At 39.9% G+C, this 21,740-nt stretch overlaps 2 protein-coding genes across 2 annotated transcripts; both read right to left on the bottom strand.

Annotated features, from left to right (window-relative positions):
- Positions 1–513: 513 nt before the first annotated feature.
- Positions 514–3,899, bottom strand: LOC115682311 (beta-bisabolene synthase-like). The gene is made up of 6 exons (XM_030606497.2): positions 3,608–3,899; positions 3,136–3,511; positions 1,947–2,162; positions 1,712–1,850; positions 927–1,175; positions 514–843 (listed from the first exon to the last, which is right to left on the bottom strand). The coding sequence occupies exons 1-6, from the start codon at positions 3,897–3,899 to the stop codon at positions 514–516; spliced, it is 1,602 nt and encodes a 533-aa protein (XP_030462357.2).
- Positions 3,900–11,549: 7,650 nt separating this feature from the next.
- Positions 11,550–16,264, bottom strand: LOC115682297 ((+)-alpha-terpineol synthase-like). The gene is made up of 7 exons (XM_030606479.2): positions 15,992–16,264; positions 15,596–15,857; positions 13,103–13,478; positions 12,795–13,010; positions 12,376–12,514; positions 11,948–12,196; positions 11,550–11,858 (listed from the first exon to the last, which is right to left on the bottom strand). The coding sequence occupies exons 1-7, from the start codon at positions 16,253–16,255 to the stop codon at positions 11,556–11,558; spliced, it is 1,809 nt and encodes a 602-aa protein (XP_030462339.1). The 5' UTR covers positions 16,256–16,264; the 3' UTR covers positions 11,550–11,555.
- Between the last annotated feature and the right edge of the window lie 5,476 nt (positions 16,265–21,740).

The following is a 21,740-nucleotide window of genomic DNA, read 5'->3' as shown; positions in this document are numbered from 1 at the left end:
CACAGGTTACTGGGTCAGCGGCTCAAGCCCCCATTGGCTACGAACTTATGGGTAATCTCTAACCTTGCCCATAAGTGAGCTTCCCCTGATTGGAGATCCTACCATATTTGAGCCCAAATTTCCAATCTCATCATGTTAAGAACGTAGCGTTTGTTGATGGTGCCCGTGGCTTTTTTGGAATATGTTTGGGAGAGCAGGGAGAGATTTGGTAATTCCATTTGGTTTTCGCACTCGATTTGAGCTCAAGTTACTTAAATATATTTTAGGAAGTGCTTTCGTTCTCCTAGGTAATCCCTTAAGCCCAGATCGAAACTATTTAAAATTAAAATACTGCAAACTTTGTTACACTCCTGTATTGTAGGAAGCCCAATATCGACGTGGCCATGATTGGCGTTGCATGTTCAAAGAGGAAAGGAAATAGAGAAGGAGCTTACATAATTTGGGCAAATACAATCGGACTCAATTAGGAATAATTTCCAAGTAGCTCATTAGCGTGCCCAATCGGAGGCACGTTTAGCTGCTCGCTGTTGCTGCTACTCTTATCGAGACGGGTTGGATGAGGATCGACCTGAGGTTGTCTTTCGTCTCACGATCCGGAATCCCGTGGCCGTCCCCGTACTGATAGAACAGCTGCGACGCCCGCGCGAGGTTCAGGCACGCGCCGAGGAAACGCCTCGACCCCGACCCCGAGCACGGGTTGTGGCCGAGGGCATCCTCGTTCATCTGTTTCCAAGCTTCTCGCACCAATCTCTTCAGGTGATGTCGGGTTGCCTCTTCAGAAGCTCCGGTTTCATTCATATAGCACTGCAGCGACTTGAAATTATCTCCCCTCGCCAACTCGGCCTACATAAACACATTTTCCTCCATCATCTAAGTCATCGTAACTCGGACCGTGAAATCGGGCAATCGACATGATAGAGACTTACCGATGAGGTGCTCAGATCGTTCGTGAGCCGAAGAATCAGGGAGGAGCAATACATAACGTTGGGGATGCTGCATAAGTATTCTAGGGTCTCTTTGGACAGCTTGTCTGAAGTGGCGAAGTAGGAGCAGAACAACACAACATGTCCTCCTATTGATGTCACTGAAGCGTTGAGATACTCCTTGAGTGATGGTTTGTAGCCCTCGTGATACCACTTTGCTTCTTCTAACCATGACTTACCTTGATTTACCCACTGGAGAAATTGGAAAAGGAAGAAAAAATCAAGAAAAATCTGTGTGATCCCTAGAAATGTTAGTAAAAGGGAAACTGGTTATTGGAATATTTACTTAAAATAGATTGGTATAAGAGAATGCACTGGTTAATAGGGGCACACATCGGTCTCGGTCTAATCCGGGAACCGGATCGGACCAAACTGAACCGCCCAGTTCTGGGGGGTTCCCAAGGGGACCGGTCCAGTTCCGATTCCCAAAAAATTTGGAATAGGGAATAACTGGTGCCATTCCCAAAATGGACTGGCCAAGATTTCTCGATTTTTTTTATTACGAAGCAAACCCTAATTTGTAAATTACTTTTTTCTTTTAATGTTGAAGAAGAAGAAGAAGGTGGAAACCGATCCCCCCTATTAGATAGTGTGACGTTAACTATTATTGCTTTATTCAAAAGAAACAAAACCAGTCCAGATTTTGCATCCTGGATAATAATTGACAAACAACAACGTGTTAAGATGCAATTACTAATTCAAGAATGATGGCTAACTTAGCGACATACCAATCTGTGTAAGTAGGGAATGATGTTGAAGCCTCTATCTTTCACCGTCCAATAGCCAATTTCATTGGTAGTGTTGTACATGGCAAGGAAACAAGTTCTTATCGTTGGAGGAAGCTTGTCGATTTCCGAGATATCCCATCTGCAACATTTGCATTACGAGCATGACATTACTATCGATTCATTACTAGTTTATACATGAAATCTTGAGAAAATTAAGATAATATCGTGCACAGACCTCTCAATGAATGTCGTCAAGAGCTGGAGTTCTTCCCATGTACCAAAAATGTCATAAACATCGTCCATCAATGTGATCATACACGTGACCTTGGTGCTCATCTCCCTGAAAACTCCGAATTGCGGTTCGTAGACCATTAGAGCATTCCATAAGTAATGTTCCATCAGTCTATCCCGGCAAAAATCCATCTTGTTCAACCCTAAATTCACCCACCACCTGAAAGAGATTGAAGTTCAAATGATAAGAACATATGAGAATTAGAACTATTAAGGTTGTTATTGCATTTTGCTCGAAGGACGGGCTTGATACAATTTGTGTAAAAACCTTAGGCGAAATTTAAAGTTACTTTCTGGAACTGAAGTTCGAAAAGGGTACCAACGAAAGTCACCTGTGTAAATAAAGAGTTGTTCAGATATAAAAGGGTTAATATTGAAAAACCCCAAATTGGTACATCTGTGACAAATTTATCGCAAACTAATTTTTGGGTTATCAAGAACCCCAAACCGGTACCCATGTGACAAATTTACCCCAAACTGATATGGATTTGCATGTGGACATGTCATGTTAATTGAGTTATTGTTACGTGTCATCTAGCTCAGCAATTTCATGGTAAAATTTGCCAGAAGCTAACGGAGAGTAAATATGTTACGAGTATACCACTTTAGAGTTTTTGGTGACCCAAAAATTAATTTGGGATAAATTTATCATAGGTGTACTGGTTTAGGATTTTTGAGAGCTCAAAAATTAGTTCGGGATAAATTTGTCACATATATACAAGTTTGGGATTATTCATGGTAATAATCCTATATAAAAAGTAAAATAATAATAATAATAATAGTTGGAAGGGACCTGTTGGGCTCAGTAGTATGAGGAAGGCCTGCAAAGTCTTCATTTACAAGGCCCATCTATACATTAATTTGTCTGATATTGGGTTTTGTCTTTTTTGGGCTATTCAAATGGGGTAATTACCAGCTAATGGAAATCGGGTCAGTTTGACTTGATTTTTAAGAAGAAAATCGAAGTTGTAGTGGGTCAAAACTGCGACCATCTAAGTGCGTGTGCTACAAGACTAAGAATGCGTTTGGTTTAGCATTTGCAAAATATTATGAAAAAATGCAAAAACAATTTGGTAAGCTATGCTTTGAGAAGCCCTTTAGGTGATTAATTTAAGCTTTTTATTCGAAAGTACCTGGCTAATTTGCTGACTTCGTCTCTATAAACCGACTGCACTATGTTGAAATCAAGCTTAGCCAGATCGAGCAAGACGGGGTTCGAGCGATCGAGCCGATCTTCCTCGTACATGTCCATGAACCATCTGGCCTCCAATCTGTTGGGCCTCCAGTGAACGGGCATGTCCAAAGCGTGATCTATCCTTTTCGACCAGACACCGTCTCCCTTGAGATTTTCCAAACATGCAGACGAGAAAGTCCTGGCTTCATCCATGATGGCTTCGCCTGTGAATCCATAGAAGGATGCTTCATACAGGCTCAGTAAACCCTTGACATCTTCCCTCAGGGATTCTTGGAAACCGCTCGCATCTTCTGTCATGAATCTTTCGAACACGCCTGCGCGTAAGAGCAACATGTTTTTGTGTGTACTCGTCACTAAATGGTGTGTGTATATATATCTTCAAATGATATTTCGCTTATGAATGATGATACCTTGCTCCACGGTGAAGCCGTTTTGGCGGAGAAGCCTAAACCGAAGCGCCGTGGCGTGGAGATCACCGTCGAAAGCCCAAGACCTATTGGTCGTGCCATTTGTAATGGCTCGCAATGCGTTCTTGATCTCCTCCTCGAAGTGGTATCCCAATCCTAGCCGTTGGACCGCGTCGATCTGCTCGAGCTTCTCCACCCGAGGCATTTCGCTGCAAATCAAATCCTTCACGTCTTCCTTCATCTTCGTGACCCTTTCCATGTGTTTCTCCTCCTGCATCGCCCACAAGTTCACCATTTCGTCCTCTCCCCATTATTTCAATAGTCAAAAGAACGTGAAACAATCACATGAAACAGCACTCCATTAGCATTCTAGTAAGTTAGTGTCGTGGTTACCCCATATTCACTTCTGAGTGACTGAACAAAGTTGTAGTCCCAAGCGCTCGGCCGGAAGTTTGCAGTTCGCCTCTTCGAGCCGTCGATTACCAAGTCGCTGATTACACCGCAGGCCGCCATGAGTTGGTGGTGTTGGTGGTGGCTGAAAGGTTATAAGGAGACGAGAGAGAATGTGGAGCGTGAGAAGGAATATGTTGTTGCTGGCTGATGAGCTTGATGTGAAGTTCCAGGTTTCAGCACTTCTATTTAAAGAGATGTTCCATGCGAAGGACCCAACACAGTCGCCCTTATTTCGGATGCATTATTTGTTAGTCCTTCACTAGCTAAAAAATTTAAAATTGGAAAAATGTTTTTCGAAAGATGATTGGTCATATTAGTTAAAAAAATTAGTCAACGGAAGATGTTCTCATCATCGACAATAATTTATACCCAACTATTTTCGTAAGTGATGAAAATATTTTTCATTCATTTATTTTTGTAAGCAATACAAACTATTATTTAATTTTAAATTTTTCATGAAACAAATGCACCCTAAATCAGCTCGTAATAAACTTTCAGAAGACACTTCTTATGAACTTGACCTAAGTATGTCCTTAAAGTGCTTCGTTTAAACTCTGAAACGTTAAATTCGGGGGTATTCCCATGAGAGAGGGAAGAAACACTCTCTCTAATCGCGGGGCTAGACATGCAAGTATCGGTACGTTAAAATGAGGAACACGGTCCTGTCAGCTCGTCGGATGTGTATGCCTGGATAGGCGTGGTGGCCCTAGTTGGAAGCTTTAGCTTCCCCTACTTTGGTGAAGTACCATCAGTAACCACTAACAAGAATACAAAGCAAGCCCCTGGCTACCGCGGGTTAATGACGGCAAGAAATTGCGTGCTTGATGGCAATGATCCGCCTAAATTCAACGCGTTAAGCACATAACTTAATGGCATATCGAAAGTTAAACTAACCGTAATTCTCCTATGGAAAGAGGATATTTTCGAGTTCTGGTAAGTTAGCCAGCATTTTTTGATTCTTTCGAGCGCGCCCATCAGACATGAAACTCCATTCAAAGTCGTAAAGTAAAGCCGCAACAAGATTTGATTGATTCAGTCCACTCGATCTTTTCCTTTTCGGACAACGGTATCGGATATATATATTTTAAATTTTCGTTGAGTTTTGAATTCCCTACATCTATCTAGAAAGCTTGAAACAATTAGTGTGATAAGACTTCCACGGGTGGAGTTCAATGTTCAACCATTCCGCAAGCGACCTAGGTTGACCAACTCTCCACCGCCGCCACCTTTAAACAATTAATGATAAGACTTCCATGGAAATGAATTTCAAAATTCGTGATACGTGCTCGTACAGATAAAAGGTTTGTTAGATACCAGGGAAATACATTGAAAAAGACATAAACTCATTTTATTTGTACTAATTAACTTTGAATATTGCTGCCTTAAACAATTAATGATAAGACTTTGTCGCGAACGACCTCCGATTTTTTAAACATCAAAAAGGGAGTTTCGCCTAGTACGCGTTAAGTCTAAATTCGAGACTTAACTCGACCTCTCTCAAGCCTATATCATATCGCGACTTAGGGTTTAGATTTTTAATCTGCAAGTGATTTTTACCTAGGAGTCACCACTAATCGGTTTGGGGTGGGTCGATTAGACACCCAAGCAAGACAATGGGAGAATTGCTTATTTCTGCGAACTAGAGATTCTGTGAGTTCGGAGACTTTGTTACACTAATTAAGTTACTAGTGCCCTTTCAGTACCTTTCATACTGTTCATTTTAAAAAATGTTTGTCAGGCAATTTGAATTGATTTTAGGAACTGTCTCTTAACATGTGAGGTAATCAAGCGAGTGCACAATCATTAGTGATTAGTAGTTAAGATAGATATGCAGCCTAAGATTTTAATCCTAACTAAGGCAATAACATTTAAAACATGGCAATTGATGAAATTACATTCTAATTAAAAAACAACATGCATAATAATAATAATACAACAGTAGTAAAAATAACATGCAAAACACTATCGTCTAGCTCTATAAGATTATCCGATTTAGACATAATTATTAATCAAATAATTCAGATAATTTAGAAAAATACTAATTTTAAAACTATTTCCTAATTTTAAGAGAAATAATAAAAAACGATTTTTTTAAAATAATAATAATAATAATATAACACGATTTTTAAAAAATTAAAATTTTTATTAAAAATAATAAAATATTAATATAATAAATAAAACCGGGTCGGGTCGGAGTATCCGGGTCGGTTCTGACCGACCCGGTCAATGGATCCGACCCAAAGTCGTTGACCCGGGTTGGATCTCCGGATCTGAACCGGGTCGAGGTCAACCCGGGTCGTTGACCCGAGTCATGACCAACCTGGATCCGACTCGAATCCTGACCAACCCAGATCTGACCCGAATCGTCCCTAGCAACCCGACTCCCCAGTTTTTCTCTTCTTCCGCGGCCTCACAGTGGCACTTGCGGCGTTCCACCTGCCGCGGTCGTACGCCGACGCCCGAGCCACTATCGCCTCATCGCCATGATCCAAACCCAGCGTTGCTCCTCTGCCCGTGTCGCCGCTGGCTCAACTCACCCCAACGCCGAGCCCGACGCCTTCTTCCTCAGCCACGACGCTCTGCCTCCCCTGTTCCACGGTCTCGACGGGGACAACCGGGACGAACGGCGTCGTCCGTCTCGGCCTGGCGGTGCACCCGTTCTGGCGCCGCTTTGGTGGTTCCCCAACCGAAAGCTCGGTTTCAGTCTGGCTAATCACCACCGCAAGCCGGGACTCAGCTCAGCCTGACCCGGTCACTTCAAGCTCCACGCTCGGCTTCAACGTGGCCTCTTCTCGACACGCAGACACACAAAACGCTATCAACAGGCCCCAACCGTGTGTGACGATGCCCGGACCACTCAACGCCGGCCAAAACAGATGACCAAAAAAACCGGATCTCATCTAGGCGTTTTGTCGAACACTTGGTGGGCGCTGGAAAAACCAATGACTTTTGGCTCAAAGGAGGCTCAAACACGAGCGGGGGCTCTCAACACGCGAACAACGACACTTCCAATAGATAAACGAAGGATGGAGTGGGGGCGGAGCTCGGGCGAGATGGACGGCCGCGAGCCCCAATCCGGCATGCCCGAAACAGAGCAAATTTGGAACCAGAAGAGGCAAAACAGGGGTGGTGGGCGGAGGTCGGGCGAGGCTTGCCGCAGTTGAGATGTGGTGGTCGCCGGCAAGGGCCTTCCTCCTCTGGTTCTCTCTCTGCTCAGCTCTCTCTGTATCTCTCACTCCGCTCTCAGTCTCTTTCCTAAACCGACCCCCCGTTCTCCTCTCTCTTCACCGGCCTTTATAGGGGCCGCCGGCCATCTGGCCCGCCCCGGAAGTCGTCGCCTTAATGGTCCCCCAACTGCTCTCTGCTCCATTGACTTCGGTGGCCAGACTTGCGCGGTGGAGCGGCTTCTCCGCGTTTGTCCCAGGTGGCTGATTATAGCGACAAGGGAAGGAAGGAGGAGAGAGGGAGAGAAGCCGGCTGTGGGGGGAAGGGGGGGTGTGTGTGGCGGTGGGGAAGAGGGAGCGGGCTGGGTCGGCCCCAGCTCGCGCGAAAGGAAGGGAAGAGAGGAGATGGGCTGGGCCCGCGTGGGGGAAGAAAGGAGAGAGTCGGGTCGGGCCGGCCTTGGTCCAGCCTGATTTGATTTTTTTTGAATTTTTTTATTATTTAAAAAATGAAAAAGAAAAATACATTGTAATAGTGCAAGGTGTACCTATGTCTATATGCAATGCAATTGAAATTAAAAATATTTTTTTTTGTTTTAGGAATTAAAAATTTAATTCATAATTTCTGCATAATTAATCTAATTGGGTAATTAAAAATAGGTGTCAATAGACTTTCATGGAAATGAATTTCAAAATTCGTGATAGGTGCTCGTACAAATAAGAGGTTTGTTAGATATTAGGGAAAAGTATTGAAAAAAGTCCTAAATCCATTACATTTGCGTCAATTACTTTTCAATATTGCCAATTGAGTTCTAAACCTGTTGACTCTTGGGAACAACACAGCCTCCGTGAATCAAGTCTAGTATTTCAAGCACGATGGATCTGTTAGGATTTGCTGCACAATCACAAAGAAAATAGAGAGTAAAAGCGAGAAAGAGAATTTGAGATGCATGGTTTTATCTCGGTTCACTCTTAAATTAGGGTTTCGTCTAGCTGAGAATTCCGTTATAATTAGCACCTCGCATATCTCTATTACATTCCTCAATTACAAGAGAAAGATGGGCCCAAACTCAACCCGTTCTGTCTAGTTGCTGGGGAGTATGAACCACACCCAAACAAGATCTACCTGAAGAAGAAAGTAGTTGTATTATTACATGGTACAATCTGCATTGAGTACCCTATTAAACCTGTTTTCAATCACATATTTTAACCAAGTATTTAGTCAGAAAGACATTATACTAAGTATGTTTGGCCGATCGCAAGATATATGACCGATTTTACTCTTCTTAAGAACCGGTAAGAGGCGGCCTCGTACGCTAAATTTCTTTGAAGTTTGTGCTAAACAACATTGTATAAGGTTGTTGCTATGATTTCACCTAAACGATAACCTACAGATTTTTCTTAAGATTTTCCAACAAGATGACCGTTTTAGCAGTTACCCTTTTCATTTTGATGCATTAACATATTTGTATGAGAAACACTACGAAACCTATGGCGTATTTTTGAGACGAAATAAGTGGTCATCAGTCATTACCTATGGCATATTTTTTTTTTATTTAGCAAAAAAAAAAAATTCAGCATAAGTGGAATGAAAGCCAAGTAGAGCGGTCTGTCTATTACCAATTGTTCAAAGTACAATGGCATTTTTGACTAAAAACTTGATATCTGGATTGCTCAGTAAATGACCGAAATACATCGAGTCAAAGGCACAATCTATCCTTTTCCGTTAATAAGAGTCTATGGAGAAACTTGCGTAACCAAGTGTGGTCTCATAATCGTAATCCTCTCCCTAGTTATATAGATGCAATTAATGTTTAAATGAGCAGAGAGATGATGGACCAGAAGGGTTAGGTACTTCCTAATGAGATACATTTTTGGCTTAACCATTTGACCAAAAAATGTTGGCGAAAAACAGAGATGGACCAAACAGGTATTCGTCAGCAGCCTTCTCTTCGATATCGCCCGTCACATGACCTCCCGTCCACTGGCTCCATAACCGGTGACCATCCCTCTCCGGCAAAGCTCTCTCCTTTTCTAGTTTTCACCTTGGCCCTTTTCTCGTTCCAGCGCCTTCGTCTCTTGCCAGTGCCTTGTACTCACTTAGATTCTGACCGGCAGTGATGAATCGAAGCTTTTTCTCTCGACCTAGTCATAGACTCACAGATCACAGCTTCTTCAGCGTCAATAAATCAGGTATTGTCTGATTCTTTGCTATGCGTTGTTTTGATTGTAGTTGGAACCGAAGTTCAAGCATGTGTCGGACCTAAATGAACTGGTTCATTTGATTTCAAACATCACTCATCATTGTCATTTGAGTCAGTCCACAAATCTAGATTTGAAGTGATTAAAATCTGCTCTTCAAATCGTCGGTCATAATCTGTTACAATCCAGCGAAGAACTTTCTTGCATGGGAAATAATCTTGAAAGTTCTTCCTACTTGTTTGTTTGTTGCTTATTTGCTACTACCGCAGATGACGGACCAACAGAGAAACTCAAGAATTGGAAGAAGAGGCTTCCACCTAGAAGAGGTCGTAGTTGTATTAAGTTTTTTCTATCGTTTCTGATGTTATTGAGATGCTAAGTCAATTGGTCTTTTGAAGAATGAAAGAAATGCCTGCGCAGGTCGAATGAGCAGTCGCATGTTAGCCATTTTAGTCGAATCCCTCGAAAATATTGATGTTCCTGCATACTGCATAGTCTCCGATATCCTCCTTTTTCCTCTCCCTTGCTGTGTTCACTCCTGGTATATTTTATTTCATTGTACTTGTGCAGGGCAACGTACCGACTTCCTTGTCTTTTGACTCGAGACTTACTTTCTTGATAGAACTTAAAGAATCCAATTACATTCTGTTATTGTTGTGTATGTGTGAAGTTGATGTGTCAAGATAACATGTCATGGAGGTGGAGGGATGTAAGGAGAAGACTCCGATAATCTTTCATGGATTGTTGCTATTGACAAACGAAAAACTTTCATTATTATTGTTGTGGTCACTTTCATTTTGCTTAACTAGAAATGAAACAAAAGGGGGAAATGAAACTTGAAATTGACTTAGAGGGAAGACATAAAGTAAACGGTATCATTATCAAATCAGCCCAGAAAATTTTCCAGGAGACGCCGTCTTGGAACTTGCACGATGGTATGAAACTCGTGTGCCCTGTGAGCTTACTTACAAGTAAGCTCATCTAATATCTAATCTGATATGAATAAGGAAAACCTATCTTATAGCGTCATAAAGCGTATGTATTCGCAAGTTATTTTTTTGAGTTTTGTAATTGCAATTCCCCGTACCACAATAATCCATGTCATCTTGTATTTTTCATGAAAAATCACTAACATAAGCTGTAGATATAAACTGATTTAATGTGGCTAACTTGTAGATGCAAAACATGCACTCCTTAAGTAGTGGCATGAGAATTTGTGGTCACGAACATTTAGTCAGCTGCGGTTAAGTTAATGCATCCATATCAACGCAATTAGCATCTAGTGTAAGTGTTTGATTACTCTTCAATAATGCTAACATCCTCCGTAACCATGAATCCTACATACTACAGTAGGAATGTAAGCGAAAACTACCAAAATGATATTCATATTGTCGAAGTTCAATGTATCATTGTGCATTCATAATATAAAATAAATAAAACCAATCCTATAGCATATCTTGAAGAGTATGATTGGCCAACTATATCCTTTTTTCAAATGCAACTCTCTCTACCACAATAATGCACGTCATTGTTTTAAATACCATTAATATAGGTGGTGGATGCATATATTATTGATTGTTTGTCGGGAGAAAAGCTACGATCTGTGCGAGGCTGATGTTGGGAATCAGCTGTCACAGTGAGATGGGAGAGACATGGTGAGAGGACATCTTCTCATTGATAGTTGGTTCAAGGTAGACTTTGTGACTTGCTCTATGTCACAAAGTCTACCTTGAAATCAAGATAGCTAGTCGGTTCAGGGATCAAATCTATCACTAAATATAGGAATGGAAGCGCCGGTTTCGTTTATATAGCACTCTGGTGCCTACAAGTTATATCTTCTTGTCATATCATACTAATCATGGATATTGATGAATAAAAAATATCATAAGTCACGGATTCATCTTGCAAATGTAGATTTAGAAGGATATGCGCAACAGCGATAACTGATGTGAATTGCAATAGATTACGCTCAAGAAGTGCCATGAACTTGCGGACAATGGAATCAGCCACAACGCAAAGCACGGAATAGCATATGCTTCTTTGACGAATTTTATAAAGCTTGTACAAACACCCATCACTAATGCATAAAGCAAAAGCCTGTAACCAAAAGCGAGTTTTCGGCCAACAATGCATCCCTAATCGAGGGGCACAGGTTCGAATAAAGTTGACACAATATGGTCCTTGGTCTCGTGATCAGGAAGGCCGTGTCCATCTCCATACTGGTAAAAGCACTGAGAAGCTCGCGCCAAGTTCAAACATGCCCCAAGAAAAGGCCTGAACCCGGGAAATGGGTGGTCCTCAAACACATCTCCGTTGATCTTCTTCCACGTCTTGCGCATTAGATGCCTGATGTGTTGCCGCGCGGCCTCTTCCAAAGCGCCAGTTTCATTCATGTAGCATTCTAGCGCCTTGAAGTTGTCTCCTCGTGCCAATTCATACTAAGCATGGACGACATTGATGGGTCACAAACATTAGTCCCGAGATTCATCTGACATTCGTATCAAAGACAAATATCAAAGTAAGTTACCGATGATGTGCTGAGATCATCATTGAGTCGAAGAATCTTGGCGGAAGAATGCATGAGACTCGGGATTTTCGACACGTAATCAAGTCCCTCTTGCGTCAATTCGTCTGTGGTTAGGAAGTAGCTGTGCAACAGCAAAATCAGCCCGCCTATTGAATCCACCGCATTGCCCATGTACTCCTTCAGTGTTGGTTTAACCCCCTTGTTGTACCAATGCACCTCCTTTATGTACGCCGTACATTCATCCGCCCACTGTAGGATTGAAATTCGAAAAGTGTGTCAATGACCAAGTCGAGGGACGTTCTTTTCTCCAACTTTTTTGGATTCTCAAATGTTTTGAGAGAAGTCATAACGAAAGTTAGAAGTAGAAAATAAGTTGCCCTGCACGGTTGAGAAATTGTTAGTTGAAAGGTTTAGCAAGTCGAGATTACCACTTTTCGCATGTAGGGAATGGGGTTGATTCCTTGCTCTCTCATTGTCCAATACCCAATTTCGTTGGTCGTGTTGTACAAGGCAATGTAACTATCCCTTATTGTTGGAGGAAGGTTATCGACGTCCGTGATATCCCATCTAGAAAAGTTACCGTCACTTGATATGCTTTTTAGTAATAACAATGAAAAATAGTTCATATCCTTACTTTATTAGCCCAAACCAGTCAATTGCATAGAAGAAAAACAAGCTGACATAAAACATGATGTCCAAAACACATTGAAGAATTTATTTCATAACATAAAATTTTTAGGATATGATTTACCTATTGCATTTGTAGACTAATTAATTCCCTGTAGTCTTTTTTCTTGACGATAATGGTTACGAGAGAAAATGATGATGGTGGTGATATTATACGAACCTGACAATGAAATCTGTTAAGAGCTCAAGCTCTTCCAGTGTCCCATATACATCATAAACATCATCGATGAGTGTCACCATACAACCGATCTTTGTTGTCATTTCTCTGAAAGCTGTATATTGAGGTTCAAAAACCATTAAACAGCACCAAAAATAGTTTTCCACTAGCCTGTCCCTAAAGAATGTCATCTTGTTCGCGCCCAGTTCAACCCACCACCTGAAAAATTTGTCATATGATGACTAAGTCAATCAAAATGCGCTCCTAACTTGCCAGATTGCATCTATGAACTATTGAGTGCTTGTGTATACCTTGCCAGATTGCTAACTTCCTTCCTGTGGATTGACTGCACTAAATTGAAGTCTATTTTAGCCAATCGTAGCAAAGAGGGGATCATGTCTTGCTGCTTCTCGTACATTTCCATGAACCACCGAGCCTCCAATCTGTTTGGCCTCCAGTGGATTGGCATATCTAATGCATGAAGCACTTTTCTCGCCAAACAAGTTGGAATTTCATCGAGGTTCAGATTCTTCAGATGCTTAGAAGCGAAATCCTGAGCTTCGTCCAGTATGCTTTCACCTTCCAATCCATGAAAAGAAGCTTCATAAAGACCAAGAAGCCCCTTCACATCCTTCTCGAGTGATTCCTTGAAGGTACCCATCTTGTTAATAAACCTTCGAAACACATCTATATGTCCAACAAAACCAATGATATTTTTTTTTGTTTAGAGATAAGAGAATATAGTAATTAGAATAAGACTAAAACGAAAGTTCATAACTAACTTAAATAAGAGTTTGTAATGCACAATTTGTTGGTAACTTAATAGGAGACAAGTTGATAATCACTTTAATTGAGGTCGGTGACGTATAGAAAGAGTTGTTAAGCAACATAAATGAGAGTTAGTAACTCAAAACCAATAAACTTAATCGGAAAAAAAGTTGGTTAGTCAGACACAAAAGGTTGGTAATTTCATTTGGTAGTTGACAAAATCAAGCTGATGATAAGAATGGTAAATTAAAATTTGCAACTGATAAGAGAATTCTTGTCATAGACAAGAGTTGTTGGTAATTTTAAAGAAATCAATAACTAACTCAAACAACGCTAAGAACTAATTGATAACTCAATAAAAAGTTGGTAATTTCTAGAAAGAGTAAATAGATTTATAGAAAACTCAATAGAAAAGTTGGTAAATTTTTAAAAAGAAAACAAATAAACATTGATAAGCAACTCAATTGAGAGTCAATAAACTAAAACTAGTTGGTAAGTAATGGGAGAAAAGCTAGTAGCTCACACAAACAAAAGTCGATAAGTTCATGTAAGAGTTGATAAATTAAAGACGTTTGTGAGAAAGACAAATAATAGTTGGAAAACGATAACAATAGTTGATAAATTAAAAGAACAAATAAATATTGGTAAGTAATTCAAATGAAAGTTGCCAACTCACAAGTAATTGGTAATTTAATAAAAAAATGTTGGCAAGTCACTCGTATAAAGATTAATAAATTCATATAATAGTTGAAAAATTAAAGTCGGTTAAATATAAGAAAATTGGAATTTGCAAACCTGTTAAAGGGAATTGGTAATTTCATAGAAGTGCCAATAAGTTGTTTACAAATTACCGAGAAATCAGGTAAACTTGTAATTTCTTTTACAAACATATCTTTAACACTTACAAACTCTTTCATATATTTACTAGCACGAAAAAATCTGTTCTTTCGGGAACAAAACAATTGAACCGTCCAAGTTCCAACTTATCATGAGAATGTGTCTTTGCTTCTACTGTAAAAAGCACATGATGTCGACCCAAAATTGACTAATGACTTAAAATTAAAAATCATATGAAGATTAATTTGAATTGTTATCACGAGAAATTATTAGGCGAATAAATTTTGTCCTAGATGAATCCCGTGCAAAATCCACCATTTTATTGATTTAATGTGCAAATCATTGAAATGGTGATAATAATTAATATTTTGGTACATGTAACATGCTCTAATTTACGGGTCAAGATTCATACACGTAATACACCTACCAAATATAAAACTACACTTATTGTGAAGCCTTTTTTGGATTAAATATTTATTAAAGTAGACCCAATGAAGATTTGGTCAAACTACGCATCCTAGCTTTTTATATTGGAGGTTAGTTTCTTTCAAAATGTAATGATCCTAAATATCATATTGTCAATGAAAATCTTATTCCATTCTAAAGGCTAATTTTTCTCTAAAACTATCATATTTTTAAGAGGTTAATACCACGAAAAATTTCAAACTGGTACACCCGTGACAAATTTACCCAAACTAATTTTTTAACCACTAAAAACCCCAAATTGGTACACTTGTGACAAATTTACCAAAAACAAATTTTTTGAGCATAAAAAACTCCAAACTTGTATATTTGTGACAAATTTACCATCCATTAATTTTCATTAATTGGATTAATACGAAAAAAATTGCAAACTGGTACATTTGTGACAAACGGAGGGTAAAACCCAAAACCGGTACATCCGTCAACTGTCGCGTGTTAATTAACAAAGCAATTTAACTATAAAATTTAACGGTAGTTAAAGGAGGGTAAACTTGTCACAAGTATGCTAGTTTGGGGTTTTTTGTGGTTAAAAAATTAGTTTGAAGTAAATTTGTCACATGTGTACCAGTTTGGGGTTTTTCGTTGTATTAACCCTAAAACTTTCATGAATTAAACTAAGTTGCAGTTATAAATGGGATTTTTTTTGGGGGGGGGGGGGGGGGGTGTGGGTGTTGTTTCAAAAGGAAAGTGAGATGGCAAATAATACAAAAATTAACCTTGAGATATATCGTAGCCATGCTGTCTGAGAAGTCTAAATCCAAGCGCAGTCGAGCGGAGATCACTTGAAAAACAAGCATCATTCGAATCGTCACGGATGACTTGTAATGCCCTTTTGATGTCATTCTCGAAATGGTATTGCAGCCCAAGCCTTTGAATCGCATCGATGAGCTCAAGCTTCGCCAACCAATGTGTCTCCCTCTCCAATCTGTCCTTCAGCTCTTCCTTCATCCTCTGGATCCCCTCCACATATCTCTCCTCCTACATATTAATTTCACTCTTATAAGCTCGCAAGAAAATCAAGCATATTGTGGCCTTCTCACAAGTTTTGAGCAATCAAAAAGCTTCACAAGGTATTAATGATACAAGCAAGAGGAAAGCATATTGAAACCGACCGCATAATCTGCACTCAGTGACTTCAGAATGTCATAATCCCAGATACTCGGCGTGTAGTTTGCCGAACGCCTAGTGACTGGCGACTGCTCATTCGCATTCGAATTAATGCTGCTAACGCGCCGAATCCCTGTGGTGATTGCGACCGCGACAAAAGAGGAGGAGGAGGAGGGGCGAGGGTGTTTGAGGAGCAGGACGGAGGGTCGTCGCCCGCGGTGGAGTGAAGAAGAAGGGAGGTAGCTTGTGGTAGGAGATTGAATAGCCATGCTTCTTGTGTTTTGGTATTAGCATTAGCTATTCATGGATCATGAGTTGATATTTATATTGTCTTTTCTGCTTGTAGAAAAAAGAGAAAAGAAATAATCGTTGCAGGTCATTCGTGTCGGAAATAGCAACTTTGTTTTTGCTGAAGTCGAAAATAGCAACTTGCACACCAGATGGGCAGCACCTTTTCAATGTGCGAATATCATATCCACTTTTGACGAGATTCACGTGGCATGGTGGCTGTCGGCAGACAAGATTAGGTTAAAGAATTAGCAAGTCAAGATCACACCACTGTCCACTTAGAACTAAAAACAAAACAAAAAAGTTAATAAAAACGAGAACATCAATTTCTTGTCGAACCAAAAGGGTGAAAATGAAAAAAACAGAAACGTCACTTTATTTTTTTAACCACCGGAGTTTGCCCCAGTGACCACCTTTCTTACTTGAGAAGGGGAAGGTGGGGAGTTCGAAGCCTCACCTTTTCAGGAGAGGCTAGGGGTGGGGACGTGTAGTTTTAAATATTGGTTTCAACTCCTACGCTCTGCAAGAGGTAGAGCAAAAGTTTGAGAATGAGTTGAGAGTTAGAGTAAGATAAACAAAAAAATAATAAAAAAAAACTTATACTTTTTCTTTTTCCTTTCTAGAAGGTCACTTTCTACATGTAAGGGATGAAGTTGATGCCACGCGCTCTCTTCATGTTCGGATCTTCAATGCCGGAGAAAGTGTAGAGAAGTAGAAAGTGACATAAGTGATAACTTAAATGGATATGCTACTTGCCATATGTAGGAATCCACTTAAGGATAAGAACAATACTTGTCACTCGTAGGTAATCAACCTAAGGGATAATAGCAAAACAAGAAAAATTTCTTGTTCTTAAGCCAAAGGCTTAAATAAGTTATGAATCAATCAAGTCTTCCTTTTTTTTATTCATCATAGCATGCTTATATAGATGAGCATGGAACAACCGTCCGAGCATGAGTAATTTCCTAGACTCATTGGAGACAAAATTAGTTTTACTACAAAGTATAATAAAGTCTTAGGAACTAGAACTTTTAACTCTTGGAACCTTTATCACAAATAAGACTCATATAGACCTAGGAACTAAGAAATGCAATGATGACAATTATAAGACCTCGAAAATATGAGAAATATGGTTGTAGGTCTTCAAGTTTAAATATTTTCAAAGTTGCTTAATCAATGGCCTTCAAGGAATGCTCCGGCATCAGAAGCTTTTGCTGCATGTAAACTCGTCTCCAAGTTTCCTTTGTCCTCAACTTCATGGTAGGGAGAAAGTTTTGTAACATTGAGCATTGCCTGACACATCCTTACCAAAAGAACTTGATTCCAACAGATTTCTCGGACGGCCTCTCTAACGAACTAGATAATAGATTAGTTTCATACTAACAAATATCTTCATGGCATGCTAAAAAGATGAAATATATTAAACATATTTTGACAATTGATGAAAACTTTGATAGAGAATGCTTCGGGGCATACAAAATGAAAGTGGTAGGTAATGCCTCCGGCCATTATAATCATTCCCTCTCCATTTATGACCTCGACATTTGCCTCAACAAATTTGTTTGGAGATTCACCATCCATAACATCATAGTTGCTTGATGGTATCTAAATGATCAGCATCTCTCCCTTCAATTTTTCCGTGATCTCGTCTTGCTCGAAAGTAAGGCCTCTTGGAACATGATAAACCATTTCTTTAGCCATGATTTCATCCAGTGGCCATTGTAGCTCTTTATGCTCTTTAGGACTCATTCTGTAGGCTGCTTTCCCAAAACGAAATCAATGCAATGCTGGATGTCTTATATGGGTGGAAGACCAAGTGGAATCTCTTCCAGAACAACATCTTTAGAGTCTTGGAGAAGAGGTTCTACTTGAGAAGGGACATATTATTTTTCTTCATTTTCTTCGTACACCACAAGTGCATATGCCTCCATGAATTCTTCCAAGGCCTCATCAATTTCAGATTTAGAGAGTAAATTATTTCCTTCCCCATTAGATGGTTTAGGAGTACTCTCTATTTTGGAAAGACCCAAGGTGATTTTGACAACATCTTTCTTGAAAGCGTAAGTATTTTTAACCCATCATGCTTAGTTTTTCTATCAAATTGCCAAGGCATCTCAATAATCAGATGGCAAGCATCCGTGGGAACAATATCACACCATATTCCATTATTATATTTTTCCCAGTAGAGAATTGAACAGGACATTTTTTATCAACCCTTACCTTATTTTCTTTGCGAAGCCAAAAAAACTTGTAAGGTTGTGGGTGTTTTTCTGTTTTGAGGTGCAATTTATCCACCATTGTTGTGGCCACTATTTTCTCACAATTTCCTCCATCAATGATAACATCAAACATATTTCTATAAGAAGTGCATCTAGTTTGAAAAAAGTTGTTGCGAAGCCAAGTATCATCTTCACTAGGAGTAGCATTCAAGATTCGATGAAGGATTATAGACTCTCCTTGATCTCCATAGGTAACTTCATGTCCCTCATCTGGACCTTCATTGGAGCTAGTTGAGTCTTCTTCAAGCTGTTCTTCTACTAGAGAGACAATCTTACGATTTGGACAATTAGAGGCACTATGTCCAAACCCTTGGCACTTGAAACACTTGATAGAGTTAAGGTGATTGGAACTTGATGCTCCATCATTCTTAGGAAGTGACTTTGAAGCGGCTGCCCTAGTATTAGAAGTAGCGGCACTCTCACCTTTGGAATAACCTTCTTTGTTCCAAGACCGAGAGCTTCTACCATGTGCTTCTTTAAGTTGTCATTCCACCTTAAGTGCAAGTTGAATAACATCATTATAAGTTCAATAAGTTTGTAGTTGAACAGCATTACTGATTTCTGATCGAAGTCCACCAAGGTAGCGGACAACAGTTTACTCTTCTGGCTCATAAACATTAAAAAGGATCATGAGGTGATCAAATTTCGCTGTATATTCTTCCACAGACAGTGCCTTTTGTTTGAGATTGTGAAACTGAAGAAAGGTATCTTGACAGTAGTTTGTCGATAAGAACTTCTTCAATTCTTTCTTCATTTTCTCACAAGTTTCGATACGACTTCTTCCTTCATTAGCTCTTTGCTTTTTCAAATGCTCCAATCAAATAGATGCATGTTTTTTGAGCTTGATGGTGACTAGCTTTACCTTTTGATCATTTGGTATTTCTTTGTAGTCAAAGACTCTTTCTACGGCATGCAACCAATCCATAAATTCTTCCAGTTGCATTTTCCCTTTGGATTTAGGAATTTACACCTTCAAATAAGAATCTTGTTGAATTCCATGAAACCTTCGATACTAATGTCGAGGAAGTCCTTCCTCACTTGAACCATGACTTCGAGTACCAGTGAAGGGATAACATCCTCTTCATCAGAGAGAGCATCTTCCGAATCATGATGCAAATCATCACGTTCTAGAAGTTCGAAGCATTGCAAACACTTGTGCAGTTGTTGCACTTGTCTCCTTAAACCATCTACCTCTACATCTCGTAGGTCTCTTTCTTGACACTACAAAAAAACTTGTTTTTTGCGACGGAAATTTGCGACGGATTATTTTCGTCGTAAATTTGCGACAAACTTTGCGACGGATTTATAAATCCGTCGCAAATTTGCGACGAAAATAATCCGTCGCAAATTTGCGACGGAAAGTTGGTCGTCGCCAGTTCCGTCGCTAATTTGCGACGACTAATTTTCCGTCGCAAATTTGCGACGAATTTTGCGACGGATTGATTTTCCGTCGCAACGAATATTTTATCCGTTGCAAATTGCGACGAAATTGGATTCGTCGCAAATTTGTACCGGAAAATTAATTTTGTGATATGCACCCCACCCCACCCGTCAATTTCTCTCTCTCTCTCTCTTTCAGTAGTGATTCGTCAGGTCGCCCGCTTTTCTCTCACCTTCTCCTTTTATCATTTCTCTCAATAATCCGTGCGCACAGAAATCAATCTCGGTGAAGCTTTTCCACAGGTAAGTATCGTAGCTAATTAAGTCCGTTTAAACATGCAACTAATATGGTCCTGTCCTTCTGATTCATCGTCAGATGCGAATTTTTTTTTTATTGACATTATTTTCTGTTTTTGTTGTAAATTGGTCGCCGGTTGGCGACCGGCCACCAATTTGCGATGGACGAAAGGGTGAGGTGCCGGTCGACCTCGCCGCCGTGGCGGCCTCCCCCAGATCTGGGCGAGGCCGACCGACGTCGACCCGCGGCCATGGCGACCCCGCTCGGCCTCGCCCAGATCAGCCGGGCCGGCTGCCATGGTGAGGCCGAGCGGCCTCGCCGGCGACCGGAGAAAATTATAAGAAATTTTTTTTTTAAAAATTCGGAAAAAATAAAAAAATTTTAAAAAATGAATGTTAAGTGATTTTGCTTTTATTTAGGTACGTGTCCAATTGAAGGTCTCGCAATCCAAGTGAACTTTGCAATTCTCTTCAAATTGACCACTTTCTGCTATCAAGATTTCAGTCAAATATCTAGGTAAGTCTTCTTTACATGGTAATTTTTTCATTTTTTAAAATTTCGTAGTAATTGTTGCGTGAAAAACAAAATTTTAATTTTCATAAATTTTTTTTAATTAACAACGGTAGATATGATATTTTCAATATTTTACGAGATTTTTTTATTTTAATACAGACACAATGCAAAGAAACAGGGCTTGGATGTATAATAAGAACTTACCTGGACGTCAAGGATTGACCGATGAGTTTCGGACTGAGTTAGAACTATTTTTAGACTTTGCTAGTAGTAAATATGAGTTCATGGATGGAAATAAGTTAAGGTGTCCGTGTAGAAAGTGCAGTAATGGTAAATTTCATGTGTGTGATACAGTTAGAGAACATCTTTGTAGAGTTGGGTTTACTCCGAATTATTATAATTGGACTTGCCATGGTGAACCATTTATATCCGATGAAGGATATTGAAGAAGTGACCAATTTTTAGGAGGGGAAGAATGTAGCTATTATGACCAATTGAACCCATACGAGAGGATGGTGATTGATGCAGCTGGTCAGAATTTTGTTTCAGATTCGAACCATGCAAGTACTAGTTTTACTACTACACATGAACAAGTGGGTACTAGTCATGCATCGCAATTGGAAGACATGGGAGTAACGAGTTTTGATGAGAATGTGTATAATGGAGCTTTTTCATATAATCAATTTTGGGAAGTGTTGAAAGCAGCAGATGAACCTTTATGGCCAGGTTGTGACAACACACTAAGTTATCAGTGACAGCAAGACTGTTAAATATCAAGGCAGAGCATAATGTGTCGCAAGATTGCTTCAACTCTTTTGTTGAAGTAATGCGGGAAACAATGCCTCGTGATAACAGCATGCCAAGTGATTGTTACGATATGAAAAAGCTAGTGGATAACTTAGGTCTTCCGGTTGTAAGGATTGATGTATGTAGTAGGGGTTGTATGTTATATTGGAGGGATGATGAAAATGCAGAATCTTGCAAATTCTGTAGCCA

The sequence above is a fragment of the Syzygium oleosum genome, unplaced genomic scaffold (assembly GCF_021117445.2).
Source record: "Syzygium oleosum isolate NSW1041296 unplaced genomic scaffold, Sole_v2.1 Sole_v2.23, whole genome shotgun sequence".
NCBI classification, from domain to species: domain Eukaryota; kingdom Viridiplantae; phylum Streptophyta; class Magnoliopsida; order Myrtales; family Myrtaceae; genus Syzygium; species Syzygium oleosum.
The sequence above is the reverse complement of the archived record's forward strand: the minus strand, read 5'-3'. Positions and strand labels throughout refer to the sequence as shown.

What these genes read in the sequence shown, in the direction of transcription:
- LOC115682297 (XM_030606479.2), bottom strand. Translation starts at nt 16,255, where the DNA reads ATGGCTATTCAATCTCCTACCACAAGCTACCTCCCTTCTTCTTCACTC. An exon ending in CACTGAGTGCAGATTATGCG is followed by an intron (nt 15,858 to 15,991) that starts GTCGGTTTCAAT and finishes ATTAATATGTAG; the next exon opens with GAGGAGAGATATGTGGAGGG. An exon ending in TTAACAGATTTCATTGTCAG is followed by an intron (nt 12,515 to 12,794) that starts GTTCGTATAATA and finishes TAACTTTTCTAG; the next exon opens with ATGGGATATCACGGACGTCG.
- LOC115682311 (XM_030606497.2), bottom strand. Translation starts at nt 3,899, where the DNA reads ATGGTGAACTTGTGGGCGATGCAGGAGGAGAAACACATGGAAAGGGTC. An exon ending in TTGACGACATTCATTGAGAG is followed by an intron (nt 1,851 to 1,946) that starts GTCTGTGCACGA and finishes CAAATGTTGCAG; the next exon opens with ATGGGATATCTCGGAAATCG. An exon ending in ACGATCTGAGCACCTCATCG is followed by an intron (nt 844 to 926) that starts GTAAGTCTCTAT and finishes GTGTTTATGTAG; the next exon opens with GCCGAGTTGGCGAGGGGAGA.